This window comes from Toxotes jaculatrix, chromosome 7, assembly GCF_017976425.1.
Source record: "Toxotes jaculatrix isolate fToxJac2 chromosome 7, fToxJac2.pri, whole genome shotgun sequence".
Taxonomy (NCBI): domain Eukaryota; kingdom Metazoa; phylum Chordata; class Actinopteri; family Toxotidae; genus Toxotes; species Toxotes jaculatrix.
In genome coordinates this window covers 2,458,443-2,475,594 of record NC_054400.1, presented here as the reverse complement: position 1 = coordinate 2,475,594, position 17,152 = coordinate 2,458,443, and the positions used below count along the sequence as shown (strand labels likewise).

Genomic DNA, 17,152 nt, shown 5'->3' with positions numbered 1-17,152 from the left:
CCAAAGTGGTCGTGGTTAAAGGAAGAATGTCTCGGCCAAAGATAGGGAAAGAACCTGTCACGGTTAACAGCGACCAACGCTGGCAGGAGACGGAATGTGAACAACGTCAAAGTCTCACACTTTGTTGACTTGTCCGTGCGCTGCAGGCTCCTCCCTCAGAGGTTTGGTGGTTCTGTGGTGTGTTTAAGCATCAGAACAAGCAACTAATGCTGCCGTTTCTCTCAGTGTAACACTCACATTTCTCACAGTACTTCATGCATTTTACATTCAGCACAGCAGGTTAGCCCTGCAAAGCTCAGACACCGTGACTTGCATTGCTCCTTGCAGAGACCTTGTCTGATTTTTGGTGTTGAAGTGAATAACCGCCTCCACTGAAACAAAACAATGTGTTGCTTTTGAAAACTAAATGAAGCTCAGTGATGGTTCTACAGAACCTCAGCCACAGACATCTGCGCAGAAAGCTGAGGTGGACGGCTGAGAGTACAAAGTGTGTGACCTCAACACAGGAGACCACATTTTGTGTCCTGTCTTTCTTTAAACTGTGGCTGCAATCTTTTCCTGACCTGAAAGAAAGTAGTTTTCATTTCCTAAACTTGATCAAACCATAGAGGTGGAGGATCAGAAAACACCTGTGACTCATCTTTGGAATACTTCTGTGGGCTGTTTAATTTGTTTCGGTGTGAGGAGCTGTGATCTTTCACCTCTGAACCTTGTTCTAAGGTAAAATGTTCTAAAGTGCTTTTCAATATTTTCCTTTTTCAGAGGATGAATTTATTTTTTATGTTGCTAAATCAAAATAATATTGCGATATAGTTAGAATAAAAGTTCAGCATATATAACAAAGCTTTCAGAGCTTAATACACAGTGCGCCGCGACATAAGATAATGCTTCTTAAACAAGCGGCCAGTCCCTTTAAAATAGCGACTTTAAGCCACCGAGTAAAATCAATAAGCTAACAGGGCAAACATATGTCCTCGCAGTAAAGCCACAATACCCCAAAGCCTCGGTTTCAGCTAATCTGAAAGTATGCTGAGTGTCCTCATGTGGGGAACAATGAGGGTGTGTGGTGGGAAGAGGAGGAAATCTTACACATACCAAGCAGGTCGCGCAAAATTAAGTGAAGTGTGTTTTTAAGAGTGGGAGGGATCCAAAATAAATCTTGAAAGACCTGACTATCATGCTCCTTGTCTGACTCTTATCCAAGTTTAGCCACGCACACAACTAGAGGTTAATTCTTTTGACCTGGGACAAACTCTTTCCACGTTATTAGGCATTTCTGCCGTTGACAGAAGCTTTCAAAGCCTGTTCGTTACAGACCAAACATGTCAGAGAAAGTACCAAGAATGCCAACCATCTCAATGAGGCAGCAGCCTCCTGTTTGGTGGTCGAGATGAGTGAGCTGTTCACAGGACTGTGAGTAACAATTAAAAGCAATTACTCGCTTGCTTTTGACTAGTGCCCTATAGAGTTACAGTTACCCAACCACAGGGCCTTTGTACAATTCCAACACAAAAACCTATGCAGGCTATTTATATTTGTTTTTGGTATTTTGCTATTTTTACATTCATCTTTAACATCGGACGTTGGACAGACTCAGCCCAAACCTTTTTTTATTTGTTACTTTCAAGAGTCAAAGTGAGATGATGACTTTTATTGGACGTTTATCCCAACACACAAACCAATATTTTTGCAAATACAAAAAAAATCTCTATCTGCGGGAAATATCGATATAACATAAGATTTCCGGCATGACAGTTTTCGCTTTGTGAAGATTTTACACACAACTTTTTTTGTCTTTTTAAGACAAAAAAACCCCAAACCTAACAATATTACATACTATCACAGCACCACATCCAACATCCTTAAGTTTGGCTTGTGTCCAGTTAAACTGATTCTTGAAACCTTCTGCTATCATAGTCATCTGCCGTCAGCAAAAGCTGCTCAGTACTGCCCCAGTCACACTGGAGTCCACTGGGGCAGCTGGGGTTAAGCATCTTGCTCAAGGGCACCACGGTGCTACTTAAAAGGTGCTCTTGAGCACTGGCCATTTTCACAGACGTTCTTCAGCCTGCAGGGTTTCAATCTGCTGAGCTTCCCGTCACACAGCTAACCTTTAGGCCGCTGCTGTAGTTACTCCTCAGCACCTTTTTTCGTGCACGGGCCCATGTTTATTTAGAGAAGTTCTTATTAGTTGTGTTTACCCTGGGCGAAGGTTAAAACGTTACATGCCTGGATGAACTCACTCTTAACACGGGCTTAAGTTGCAGCTAAAACATTTCCGCAACATTGTCAGGCTCCGAGGACTTAAACCAATCAGTGTTTAGAAATTCAGATGACTTGTTTATCTTATGAATGGTAAACACTGAGGTGAAAGCTGTAAACCTAAACATTCAATGCACATGATACCTAACAGCTGAGGCTTTAAAACAAGGTCAGAAATACGTCTCAGGTGAAAGAGACGGGGGTTTTCGAGCCATAACCTCCACTTATTTTGATTTTCAAGTTTCCAGAACGTTTTAAGTAGTTCCACCCAATTTGTTTTATAGTTCATGAAAACTGGTTTTCACCTTAATTCCTACACTTTCATAAGATTTAACTTTACACAGTTAATGCAGCTGTATGTATTACACAATGTGTTTTAGACAGTGGGTACATTTTTAGCAACTGTCGCAGAAGTGGAGTAGTCATGAGGTGCGAGGGACCAGATGTGAACCTTTTTTCTATCCAGTTCTACATTTGAAGAAATTTGTAGAAACTTACGAAACACATCAATGCATCGTGCACTTTTTTTCTCATCAAACCATGAACCATTAGATAAATATTCTATCAATGGTATATGTGACAAAAACATCACAAAGGTATGAAGGAGCAATTACAGGTGCAATTCTTCCAGATCTGAGAGACAAATTGCCACGAACTGCCGCCATAAATAAATAAATAGAGTGCAGTCGAGCACGTTGAGCTGGCACAGCTAATTTTCACTGATAATGAGGTCAAGTGTCACAGACCTCTCTACCAAACAGCTCACACCTGCGGACCCTGAATGACGGCTGTGCTGCCGTGACCACAGCGCTGTGACACAAAGCAGAGCGCCTCCACTCCTTGTAATCTGAAAGTTATTTTACAAACCATTATCGTAAATTTCTCTGTGCGAGCTTTTTCTTCAGTATCAGTTTATGATCCGTCCGCTGGCCCTGAGGGGGACGGAGAGGGAGACGGAGAGGGAGGTGGGCTGAACCTGCTCTCTGTGGACTAAGTGGCAGCTCAATGTGTCATGGGAAAGAAAACATGCCCCCTGCGGCTGGCTTGTTTAAGGTATCCTTTCAAAGGTTACCGTCTTTCTTTAATGCCAACATCACAGGCTGGTCTGGCCCGGAGCTAGTCGCAAACAGGAAGTCTCTGCTAATCCTGGTCTTCCCTAATGACGCAGAGGAATTCTCAATATTCCCATTGTCTTCCTGGCTGCACTTCCTCGAAGCATTCAACTGCACTGTTTGACTCTAAATCTTTTTAGAACTATGAACTGGCGCCGTCACGACCTCTGTTTTATGGACCTGCATTAGTTTAAGCTTAGCGTTCCCAATAAACTGATGAAGCGAATGTATGAGGCATTTTTTCAGACATTGTGGCTTTTGTTGCAAAAAGTCATCAGCTCTTCTGGTTATTCCAAACAAACCACTTCCGCCGTCACTGAAACATCATTTCCAGTACGCGAGAGGTTTTTGTGTTTTACCTGACACCGGATGCTCTGAACAGTAACTGTAAACCTTAGGGCTGCTGAGGTAGGTTGTGTTGCCATTGTTTTAAATCAATCAGTCAGATTATTGATGGAAATTGAACCGCGTGGTAACTTGAGTCCATGAGAAGAAGTGCTGTGCCACTGTCTGGTGTGCTCTGAATGCTGATGCACAGATTAAAGCCGAGCCTGTCATGGGTATAGTCCAGTCCAGCTCAGCTCCTATCAGCATTATTCCAAAGCGCTCAGGCATGACATCTGCCAAGAGGCCTGCTGCAGGGTTTGGCCTCATCACCAGGAACACGTCCAAGTCAAACACTGTTGCCCTCGCACATTGTGGGGCAGCACCCTGTCACAGCTCCTCTTTAACCAGGAGGTGATGTTTATGACAGCACTTGGAAAATTAATGGCACTGTTTCCACACAGGAGGAGCAAAAAAAAGAAAAAAAAAAAAAACACGTGGGAGGTACAACATACCACACACACACTCACGCACTCTGGATACGAGAGGGGAAGGTGGGGGTCACGGTTCTCGGGCTTTTCTTTTTCTACATTGCAACTTGACCGGTGTGTTATCGGCAGCAGAGATACGTCCGACACCGTGCTCCAAAAAAAAAAGTGGGATCAAAGCGGATGACATAAGCCAGCACAGCCTTCAGAGGAATAAGATAAATGTACAGAGTGGAGTCTTTATCAAAGGCTTGCCTGTTTTAAGATCCTGATTAAAGCTTGCAGAGCCCGCCCCCCCCCCCCATCCCAGTGGAAATAGGTGTTCAAACATGATTCTGTTTTAGTTGGCCTGCAGCTCTGCTGAGAAGCTCCCCCTTTGGGCTTGCCATGAGACTCCTGCAATCGCCGGCTGTCACACTGCAGCACAAGGAATTCACAGTGTTTTTACTGTGTTTTTCAAAGCATGAAATGCACTTCAGTTCAGGCCTGCAAGAGGAAAAGAATAATAGAGACTGGGATTTTGTTTGATCTCTGCTTTCTGTGGATCTGAAATAACTAAAAAGGCGGCTTGTGGTTTAAGACAACATTAACAGTGTCCATGATACATGTCTGGTAGTGCAAACGTGTTTATCTTCATCACCCTCTTCCTGCTCTCTGCTGCCTGATAGACTATTTTCTGCTAAGACAAGATGAGCAGATTTTGTTTTGTTGCTTTGTCGTAGGGGATAAGATAAACGAAGGGGATATCCATATTACAACCAGGCTTATATCACCACTGTGATATCTGCTGGGCCAGATGGTGGCTGGAAATTACACAGCTGATAAATATAGTCGAGCTGGAAGTACTGTAAGAGTGCACAGCGAAACAGAGCAAGAGGACAGGATGGGAAGTAAATACCAGCCCTCAGCTAAATACTGGGGAATTCTGGCTGTGGTTTGGAGGTTTATCTACTGTACCAACCACTTTGGTAGGTAACTAAAGAAAATAGTTAAAGCACCAGGTGATTTCTGGCCAGCCACTGTGGTAACTGTGGCCAGATGTTAGTTTGGGAATGTGTGTGTGAGTGTGTTTGATTTGGAGCGGAGACAAAAAAATATGCTGTAGTAAGCTCCTGTAATAAACAGTATTATTTAGCAATTTGTGAAACCAGTGGTTTCTGTGCTGGACTGAAAACTGATTTCAAAATCCAAAGGTGTTCTTTGCATTTCTAACGACGAGGAGTGTTTTAATTTGTTCAGTCTAAATACTCGTGTTCATTTCCTCCCCTTTTTACTCCGACCAAACCGATGTAAGCAGCACTTCCTGTTTGAGGATTCTTCCCAGGAAAGAACTTTCTGACAGACTGTTTAGAACAACATGTAAACGCATCTGGCCATGTGTTCCTGGCACAGCTTACCGAAATGATTGGAAGCACAAAGTGGAGAGAAATTAGACAACACGTTAGGAATTAGGCTGTCTTTCCTGGGCGTGACACCGACTCAAAGTGTGAGTCCTGCACAGGCCTAAACCTGAAACCCGAACCCAGCATGTACCACGCTGACCCGACTGGTACAAGCAAATCTGAGACCCAAGCCTGACAGCCCGACCCAAAATCCACTGCTGACCATTAGCTCGTCAGGCTCATGCAACACATAAACAACCTGCCTCTCTTTACCTTTTCCCACTGGGCGTTAAATTTGAAAAAAAAAAATATGATCACTGAAAAACAAGAAAATAACAAAAACCAACCAAATGACCCAGATATTACGGATTTACAGAATCCTAAGTCAACGTGAAGACAGACACAGCACATTCTGACACCGTCGTGTCCGTCAACTGAAAAATCACAGCTCCAAAAAGAAAACTCTTTAAACCCTTAAAAACTTTAAATCAGTAATTTAATAAAAACTGTGCCCCGATATGCGACTACTTGACTATGAAGTGCTGTAATCCTCCTGAAGCGTTGAAAACACATCACAAACAAGTGTTCAGGGCTCACTATCTGACATTAGATAAATAGGTTACACATTGGTTTTCTGACAAATACGGGCGTGCACATTTCACTCGTGTTTGCCTTCCAACAAAGATCATTAAAGCAAATACCTTTATCAGTTTCAACACCTATATGTGACATATGGCAGCCTTAACTGTCAGACGAGCTGTGAGAATGATTTATTGGCTCTGATTCATTTTACATGAGCTGCACTAATAAGTGTGTATTCTTTCTTGTTCTACCACATCTCTGCGGGTAAAGCCCTGTGTAATTACTGTGTGTTGCTTTTAGTTCATTTTCCTCTTCTTCATAACATTAATAAAATGAACCTACATCAACTGAACCCATATTGACACACATGAATAAGTGAATTTAATTAAAATAGGCCTCAAAATTGAATATCCTCAGTTTAATAGCAGGTAGCTCCAAGGCAATGGATTTAAAATCCCTCGTATTTGTTAACAGACTTAAACCATCTGCATTTCTCTCTGGCAACAGCCTCATACATGTGTTAATATGCATTACAATGACACGAAAATATGCTGAGAATTTTGGCCTGTCTAGATTTTCGAAGCTTGAAAGTTAAACCATGAGCTCAATTCTTTGGCATTTCAGTGGGACTACGCATAGGAAACAGAGAGACACACTGACATTGACCTGATGAGAAACTGTCCATCAACAGCAGCTGGTCTCTCAGGATACGAATCAAAAACACAAACCCCTGGATATGCTCTCAGACGGCAGAGAGCGGACGTGACAGAGAAGGTACATGGGCTGGAGCCTGCGCTCGACACCTCTGGAAGACATGTGCACTGCTCTGAGTAGGAGAGATGCCGTCCAGTATTTACTCAGGTGGAATAATACACAGCCAAAGCAGTCCAGTGTGTAGTGATAAAACAAAGAAGATTCTGAAGAATGTGCTCCATATGCTGCTCAGAGCGGATAAGCGTTAGCTGAATTCCCAGATTGGGTATCAGTGTTTTGACCATAAATGGATTCCTTCATCATCACTTGTGGGGCTAACTTGTTAGCCAGAATGATTACCTAGTGATCCTTGGTAAAGAATACACCATATCTTCTGCGTAGCTTAACGTGAAGGAGTTTGAAAGGTAGAGTTCTTCCACCTCAAGGAAAAAGGAAACCACAGGGAGGGATTTCACAAACTGATAAGAGCCATAGCAGAGTTGCTTCATGCTTTAAGCTCACGTTACACTGCGGGTCACCCTGTGGGAGTCATCATCTTCAAAACACCCATGTCTCTCCTACAACTTTTAGTTTTAATCAGAAATAAAACTTAGAAGAGCTGCAACAGAGGACAGTTTCATAACAGGTGTGTAAGCAGTTAGCATGACATCGGTGAAGCCAGGTTTTTGTGTCATGCTACTTAAGTTACAACTAAGTAATTAGGTTTATCCTGCATTATTTGACTAGCTTGAATTTAAATCTAGCCCATTAAGCCCTCGAGGTCAATTGATGATTTGTGCTTTCTCCTCCTTTGGATCAGTCGATTATAGGTATAGTCTTCTTTCAAATGGATTCGGTAGTTAAAGTAGTTGTTTAAAAGATAAATCTCACACACACACACAGCACCTGCAGCCTCACAGACCAGATGAGTCTCACATTGTTGGGTTCAGGATCTGAGAAACCCTTGGCGTCCCTCCTCAACAGGAGGCCAGGAAGAAGATGGGTCCAGACACAAACTGGAGCGGTTTAATCACTGTTTTGGAGGAAAATCCAGGGGGATGATGTAAGAAAGATGGGATGCAGAAGAAATGTAAACAAAGGTGGAAATGTATGGCCGATTGGCTGCATCAATGAAACACTATCTTTTGTTATTTCTAGGTGTTTTTATGTGAGAAGTTTTTTTTTGCGTACTTTCATCCATTATTGCCAATTCAGAGTTAGTGTTTTAGTGACTATATTTCACAGTGAAGCAGGTTTACTACAGAACCTGTTACACAAAGTGTTGACTTTGAGCCGAAGGAGTCTGAAAAACACCGCCTGCACAAAGCAGGTGCACATTCCTCCAGGGACAGGCCAGAAAGCTTTAGGTAGTATTTAATACAGATGTTCAGTCCTCCCTAACATATAACAAGCACATGCACCCTGTGTCTTCCTAACACACGGATGGGAGTTGTACTGAAAACATGCCAAGGTTCATGAGTCTAAGAAAAGTGCAAATGAAAGGAATGCAAAAGATAATATGGCTGTAAATAATGACTGATTACGGAAACGGATGATTTCAGCCTCACAGCACGACATTTTATTAAATGACTCCAGCAGGGAGAAGCCTGTGACCTTCATACGTCAGAGGAAAATATTCGGGCCACAGTGTGGACAAAGCTACACTCTGCAAAGTGGTCTTGACAAGGGACTGCATATCACACGCCACCTGCCACATTCAAGTTTTTAAACCGGACGCCTTTGAAGGGCTTCCTCACATGACAGTCTGAAGAAACAACATCAGGGCTGTCTGTGCAACAAAGGCATTCGAACTGATGGTAACTAATGATCATTTTCCAGAGATCACTGACCAGCACCTCTTACATTGTTCTCTAACCCAAAACTCTTACTTCAAAAGACTTGCTTTTATGACGGTGTGTATCCAGAATGTCGCAGTTTGAAAAAGACACTGGAATATCGAGGTGCTTCAAAACACCGGTTGTGGGAATCCCCCCGGTTACAGCTTGTTGAGCTGTTGTGATATAAAAAGACAACACGAATGTGAGTTCCTGTGGATCTACTGTCTTTGTTGCCTGTGATTTAGGAGACGTTACAACACAAGATAAAACACAAGAGACTGGCCTAATACCAAAAGAAAATAAAGTAATCCCTTCGATATTCTGCTTCCCAATAAATCCCCAACTGTGTCCAAAACGTGAGCTCTTAAAAACGGCTAACGAGAGCAATCGCAGTTTATCCAGACTCCCAGATGGCCTCTACTTAATGCAAGACTTCCTTTGATACCGAGCAGACAGTTTAATACGACTGCCCATCTTCCCAGTGGCAAATCATGCTGATAGATGTTTTGATGGTGACGGTCCACAGCCCAAATGGGTTCAACGATGAGCTTAAAAAAAAAAAAAAAAAAAAAAAAAATCCTGAGAGATTAGATTAAGTGTATCCATTTTCATTTGCTCTGAAAATGGTCCAGGGGCCACATTTTTGGGGCGATGTCTCTGGACAATAGCAGCTGTTCACAGGAGGGAGGGGCCCAGAAGAAATCATTACAGTGGGGCTCAGCCAGGCTTTCAGTGGCAAAACAGTGAGGTGAGTGGTGCCACTTGCATTCTGGGATAGGTCTGATGTACTACGTGATGTGTGATTTCATGGGCAAACAAACCTTTTATCCGCCCTGAAACGGCTTCCAAATGGCCCACGGCATGTTCTCACTGGATCTGGCTTTTGTAACTTAACCAACTAATTATGCTTTCATTCAGGAAAATATTGCATGTCAAAGCTTTGCTATTGATAGCAGCTGCATCTCTCAGAAAAAAAAAAAAAAACCCTGCCTAAATAATTCAAATCTGTGTGATTCGGATTAATTGCAGTCTATTATTATCTTTCGATTGCCATTTATTAAGAGCTCTTAAAAACAATGGTACATAGCATGAGATATGGGTGGTTTAATCTGCCTTTTCCTCATTCCTTTCCAAATCCCTCAGTGGCAGATAGGGTGCACTGAGAGACAAGGCACAGCTGCCATGTTGGCTGCACGGACTAACATAACACATAATGCTTTGGCTATCCATTTTCTTTTTATAGACTAAGACACTAGCCATGAAATCCACGTGTCGTAATCAGCCAAGAGTACGGTTTCACAGTTCAGTGTTATGGTTTTCCTCAAGACCTGCAACTGTGAGAAAGTGCAGCCCAAGAATTATGGTTCAAAGATCAGGGGGGAAAAAAATTAGCTGCATGAATTAGAAGTCAAAATCTGAGTTAGACAACAGGGTTACAGGTTGTTAACTTGTCTCATTGGGGTCATTTAGGGTATTTCATGTAAGGGTTTCTGCGTCTGTATCAGGTGAAATCAAGTCTCAGAACTAAAAAAAAGAAAATAGATGCTCATTAGCTGATTCTCAAATATCACAATGGTTGCTTCTCCAGACAAAAGGTCCTTTTTGTGCACTTGATAGATGGTTGCAAACTGCTGAGGCCTTATCCCCACCTCTCCACAACTCTGTGACACCATTCAAGTCAAGGTCATATGATAGCCCTGCAGGACTCTTTCCTTTCTAAAGACTGTCCACCTTGGTCCTGCTGCTTTGAAATCAAACTTGCCATTGTTATTTTTACTGCCCATGACAAGGACAAAGGAACTGGGCAGCGGGGACACACACATGGCTTGTAATGCAATAGGGCTGGGAATTCCTCTTTAATTTCAATGCTATACTTGATCTCTGGGCTGCATGACTGACCACCTTATTATCTATAGCGACAGGAGCTTATCAATACAGAACTCGCTGGGTCCACAGACCAAAGACAAACACTTCCTTTATGCAGGATGTCCCCTCTGGGCATGAGACACACAGCGCAGGCCAACCAGCTAAATTCCACAACTGAAAGGGTGGGAGACCGAAAATCATTTCTGAACAGTCAAATCAGTCAAAAAGAAAAGCATCTTCTCAAATGAGTGGGAAATATTGAGGAGCTTTGATAAGATGCAACGCTCTTTTTAAGACTAAAATAAGTCAAATCCATGAATTGTGGTAAGTTGTCAGATGTCTGTCACCTTAGACAACATTTTCTTGTATTTGTAGTTGAAAAACAAAAGTGAAGGACAGTTTTAGATTTCCATAATTACAAAAAAAAAGGATAATAGATGATGTTACGCAGCAGTTTGATATGTGCTACTTTTTGATATTTTATTTTTGCTGTTCCTAATCTACATTCATTTTATGGTGTTGTAAAGTCTCCCACATTTGAACACTCCATCAAGCGAACTCTCCAAAACTCAGCTGAGCACCAAATCTTGCATGCAATAAAATCTTTCTGAAAAAAAATCACATTTTTTTTTAAAATTCATTTGTTCCTGTCACCAGGTTTGACAGGCTGAATTCGACTCCCAGTGCTAAATTCTTCACTACTGACACAACACACTGACTCCTGTGATAGCCCCGCTGCTTGAGAAGGAGCTGAGAGCAAACACAATCGTTCACTCTTTATGGCGAGGCACTTTGCCAGGTGCATTGTTTTAATGAAGTTCCCTCTTGTTACCGGGTGAGTGATGGCTTTACTCACTGAACAAGAAACATATTTATTTGCTTCTTAAAGGGGAGTGAAATTTACTTTCTGGGTACATTATGTTCTTTAGTCATTTGAAAAATCATTTGTAACTAAAATGAAAGTGAATCAGCAACACTTGATGAAGGTGAAATATATGATCATCATCAATCATCATGTGCAACTTGTGTTAGTCACTGTTACCATCTCATGCTACTAGTCCATTTTAATTAGTTTGATGTGTTTAGTTAATGTGGTTTGATTGACAGGATATATTTTCAAAGACTTAAAGAAAAAAAGAGCTGTCAGGCCAATAAGGTGTTTTAATCACCTTCTTCACTTTAGAGATTTTGGAGACGGATAGTGTTTGAAATGACCGTCACCTGAGTCCATGGACCAAACGCATCAGATGAGTTCATGATCATTTAAATAAGAAAACATTCTGATATCATTGCAAGTTTATGGTTTCAGTCCCATTAAACTGTTAATTAGCCAGATATTCAGAAAGAGGCTCGTGGATTTAAAAGAAATTTAGTGGAAGGTTAGGCCATGGACCAATGAACAGTAAACAATATTAATAATGGTAATAATATTAATGAACAACAATAAAATGTTTAAATGATTCGAGTCACAAGCTCTGTGAGTTTATCAGGTTTGGCTAAAGAACCTTACACGTCAGTGAATTAGGCTCACAGCTTCGTGTATGTCGGCTTTTAACTGTGCCCATTTATTAGCTTAACATCAGTTTGATATGTTGCAACTTCACACTGACACCATCAGAGCCTCTCAACAAACACCTGAAAACAAACAGGGAGCTGGGTGGGTGGTGGCAACACACCTTCAGTTTCAGATGTGAACCTCCCAACAATTGACACCCTCAGGCATCCTGCGCAGGTGTGACCTGGATTTGATAAAAAACTTAACTTCTAACCCAGTGCAAATAAAGCCAAAGCTGCCCAGGTGCAGCTTTTGTTTGTGTGTGACTTTTGGCAGCGAAGCAGCTTTCGCAACAGGGCCAGGGAAGTAAAGGCACAATGAAGGCAAAGCGCTGAAAGCTTACAAGTTCAGCTGATCGGAGAGATAGTGGAGGGCTCCGTCTAAAGAGCAAGTGCTTATGAGAAAACTGGAGGAAAAAAACGAATCAAAGTCAGTATTTTGAATGCAAAATAGGCGTCACTTCCTAATATTTCTTTGCCTCTATCCTTAAGGGCGGGAAACGGGGGGGGGCAGGGACCGCACACAAAGGGAAGATGAGCTCCGCTCACCACGAGTCATGTCTGCTATCCATCTTTTGTAATGCCATTTGGGGCAGGACAGAAAAGACAGAATAACCTGACGAGTGTATTAACTGACAGGTGTAATTTCAACCTGACTTGAAAGGCTGAGCCTGACATGAAAGGAGTGACCCCTCTGATGAATGAGGAGGGAGATGACAATGAATATATCATCCATTTAAAGGAATGCCAATAAGTATTTTCTCGTCCTCGTCCATTGTGCGCCCACAATGGATGATTCTCTGTGTCCTTACAATCCTTCACAACAATGACGAAACCCATTATGATAAATTAAGTAGGTGATACTTGAGACTATGTCAGCAAACCGTGGATGGGTTTACAATAAAAACAGTAAAAGTTTAAGGTCAAATAAAACAAATTAGGGGATAAACTAGTTAAAGATCTTCTTACTGTGTAGATTCGATGAAGAAATTTGATGAAGGAAGACTGGCTGACTTTTTTTTTTTTTTTTTAAACAAAGTTGGCGAGTCTGTTAAAGCTTACAAGATTAAATGACTAAAATAACACTAATTTGCAAACATAAAATATAATGGAAAAAAAGGGAAAAACACTTGTTGGAAAAGGGCTGCTCTGAATTAGAGAGCAGTAAAAATGTGCAGAGGTGCAGAGGACCTGGAATGTGTTAGTGCAACTGATCCTCGGGTTTAAGGTGCGCGGCAGATAGGAGCGTGACTCGTGTGTGTCGATAGGCCTTCAGAAAGAAAGCCCACAGTGAACAGAGTGAGAGACACCTCACGATGCCGGGTGGTCTTATTATTGAACCTTATCAAAGATTAGCGTGAGTAATTTGACACTTTCATAAGGAGGATTTTAGGCGCGACACAGATAACACAGATAAGAGGGAAGAATTCCAAAACCGCATCCAGCTTCTTCACACTGCATATACTGAGGTTGTTTGCAATTTTTAGCAGATGTTTTTATGAAAATACCACGTGTGAAATATGTTTAAATACCACACGGATCATTGCAAATCAGCAAATTACAATTAAAGTATTAAAAAATATACACACAGCACAAAATGAATGTAAAGCATGTATGAAAAATAAGCTAAGACACGTTTTACCGTTACGTCCACACGTGCAAATGTTGTCTGGAATACATCTGCGTAATGTAAATATACCAATGAGGTCAAGCCTCGTCAAACTGTATTAAGATTACCTGTTACTTAAACAGTTTCAAAGAGAAGAGGTATTAAGTGCACAAATGTGGGTTCAATTTTAAACAGAGTGGGGCTCAAAGGAAAATAAACAGCGTCCCAATCCAATTTCTCAGCAAAGGGAAGCTCTTCAGAGACGGAAAATAAGAAGAGGTGGGAAAATATCGTGTCAGCAAAACAACGCTGGCGATACACAACATGATATTTTGCTTGTTTTTACTCTGGCTCTCTTTTCTGTATACAGGAACAGATACTTTAAATCACTTAATTTTTCACCGGAGGTTTCTTTGAAAGGAAAAAAGCTGCAGTTGTATCTCTCAATTGGATGAAGCTCGTAGGGCTGAAGGAAAGAGAGTGGGCTTTTGCATGGTACTGTTTACACAGAGAACATCCAGTGGGAAAACTTCTGGTGTTACTACCTCCACTCCCCTCCGTGCACCTCATGTGATCTCACAATTGCAAATCCCACAGGGGCAGGTAAATGGAGGTCAAACAAAACTCCTATTTTTTTGTACTCCAGCATCTTGGAAGTGAATCATTTGAAGTGTGTCAGCACTAACACTCCCTGCAGACCAACGCCGAGTACAATCCCTCAAATGGCACACATTCCACTCATCATATACTGTAAGTACAGACAGAGCATGGTGTTAAAAGTTATGTTTGTAGTGAAAATATTCAGCTTCATGGTCAGAGGTTAATATCTCTCCCCAGTGCATCTAAGTTTAATCAAGCATGCAGGTTTTGCCCATGATTTAAAAACACCTCCTTGGGCTCACGACACAGCAAAGCCTGACTTCACACAGGACAGATGTGCAGTTTGGCATATGCACCTTCTAGCCCTTTATCTTTACATGTATATTCCTACGAGCAGTAGGCTGGGGCGGAGACAAACTGCTGCTGTGTGTGCTGGGGGTCACAATCTGATGACGCCAAACTGACACTCGCGACCTGGAGATCCTGTCCATGAAAATCAAAGACCAGACAGCCGTCAGTAAAGGCCCCTGCACCTTCCATAAGAAGCTCCTACATTGTCGTAAGACTTCTCTAAGCCCGTAAAGCAAATGTAGAGTCAATGGCAAACATCTCTAGGCAACATTAGATTTAAGTGTGCCAGAGCCTTCAGCATCTCAGTACAAATCTCATGTCTTCCTGCCACCTTACCACCGCAAAGCTTTTAGACTACCTGTTACCTCTGCCAGGAAGATGGGAAAGGGAATCACACTCTCTCTGCCCTCAGCCGGGAACCTACCCGACAGCTCTCACGCTCGGCAGCAACGGGCATTTCTAGCTGGTGCTGCTCTACCACCTGCACCAACCTATAACCTATAACTCTTTCCTCACCCAAAATGTGGTGCTTCGCATCCCAGAAGCCACTTTTCGTAGCCAAGGACGACTGACAATACCCCTGACCCTTACATTTCCAGTCCAGTTAGCCCAGTTACAACTATAAAGGCTTAGCTACAGTCCAGAAGTGGCTCCGTTCATGTTACATTAACTTTCTGCAAAGGCAAACGTGTTCACACGTCTGCTGGCATGTACAGTTCATACACATAGTCTGCGCGGACCTCCACAAACTTTGACAGATAATGAATTTTAAGTCACGCTGACCCTTGTGGCCATGGACGGAGACACTGTAAATCATACACTTCATCTGTCCCTGGAGAGTCACAAATAATTCCAATACTAAAACTATAACAAATTCATTTTTAAACAGTTTTGAAAATAGGGCTGATAACGGTATGGAGACTAATCATACAGTTTATGTTGGTGCAAGTTTAAACAAACCAGATGTAGTGGGAGGAGTCATCATGTAATACCCCTTCAGGACTGTACACCATGTCTTCAGGTGAGGCCCCTTTGGAAATGATGGCGGCGGTTCAATTTAAAAAGCACACATAGGTACACAGAGCTTTATGGATGGGAGAAGGGCGGGCAGCTGACTCTCATGGTCTTTGGAGCGGAGGTGGGGGTGGAGGTTGGGGGGGGGCTGGTGGGGGCATTTCCACTCAACTTGACACAGTATGGATTTTGTTCTCATCCTAATGGAATTGCAGAAATATTTGAGGGGAATCCCATTACGTAGCAAATGGAGTGCTGTAATAATGTACTCACAGTCATTTTCCCACTGCGGTTGGCCTCCTCTCGCTCTGCCAGGGCTTTCAGGAAGTTATCTTTGAGTTCTTTTCCTGCACTTGCCAGTGTCCTGGAAAAGACAACACTCAAACGGTTTGAAATGTTTCTCTTAACCTGGAAAAAAAAAAAAAAAGTCACATGAAGCCTTAAAGGTTCTTTATGGAAGCTTTTCACCCCTTAATGTTCTGTAGCTACATTTTACTACTACTGCATTTACCAGGGCTTAATTATGATGTTTGATTCATCAAATATTTAAATGAGTTTAAGCATTTCATTAATATGCAAGAATCAACAGAAAAGGAGCATGATATGCAATCAAAGGCAGACTCGAGCCTCTCGTGTGCCAGCACACAGCATTTTCACCAAACCTCCCAAGCTCCCAGGACACTCCCGAATACTCCAAATACCAGTTCCTGACAGAAATGATCAGAAATATTGTTGAGAAGTTGATGTTTTTTACTCTGAATCCGAATCTGAAAACTACAAAAATCATGACGAATGTCGGAGTGTCACGGCTGCTAATTTCAGAATGCATTTCAGTGTTAATCACATCAGAGTTCAATGTCTCCATCTGATCCTGCGGCAGCTTTTTACGCTCAGGCTGGCCCGTTTCCATGGAAACGGGGTTTTGGCACACAGACTAATGCATCTGCACCTGAAAAAACACTGGCACTAATATTTGAACAGTTAACACACTGCAGTACAAGAAACAGAACTCTGGCATGCATCCAGAATTGACTGTGCAAAACCGCCATCAGATCCACACCAAGTTAACATGTTAAAGGCAGTAAACAGGTCATTGGTAACTTCTCAGTTGTGGTTAAGAACACAGAAGAAGGAAGATGGTAAGAAGAAATGCAGAAAGACCATTAATCATTAAAGTTACAGTTACAGAACAGTGGAAAAAAAGCATTGGTCTGTTGATCTGAAATGATAATCTGCACTGAAAATCTTTGATTTTACATTTTTTCCACGTGTGAATCACTAAAGTTACACTTCAGATCTTTATTTTAACCATAAACTCGGCCTGAACGATGTGAACTAAATAAAATACAGTTTAAAAACAGCAAAATTATAATCTGAATCAGGAATAATCTGATTAAAGGAGGGGAAAACTGGCAGATTTCGAGAGCTGCTGTTATGGACACGTTTGCTCTCTACCAGAGGAAGCAATAATCCCAAA

At 42.0% G+C, this 17,152-nt stretch overlaps 1 protein-coding gene across 1 annotated transcript in view; it reads right to left on the bottom strand.

Annotated features, from left to right (window-relative positions):
• cfap299 (cilia and flagella associated protein 299) overlaps window positions 1-17,152 on the bottom strand; it is a 61,162-nt gene that overhangs the window by 30,138 nt on the left and 13,872 nt on the right. Inside the window, exon 5 of the mRNA XM_041041932.1 lies at window positions 15,949-16,039. Within this exon, the coding sequence (XP_040897866.1) occupies window positions 15,949-16,039 (91 nt within the window). The remainder of the gene's footprint in view (window positions 1-15,948; window positions 16,040-17,152) is intronic.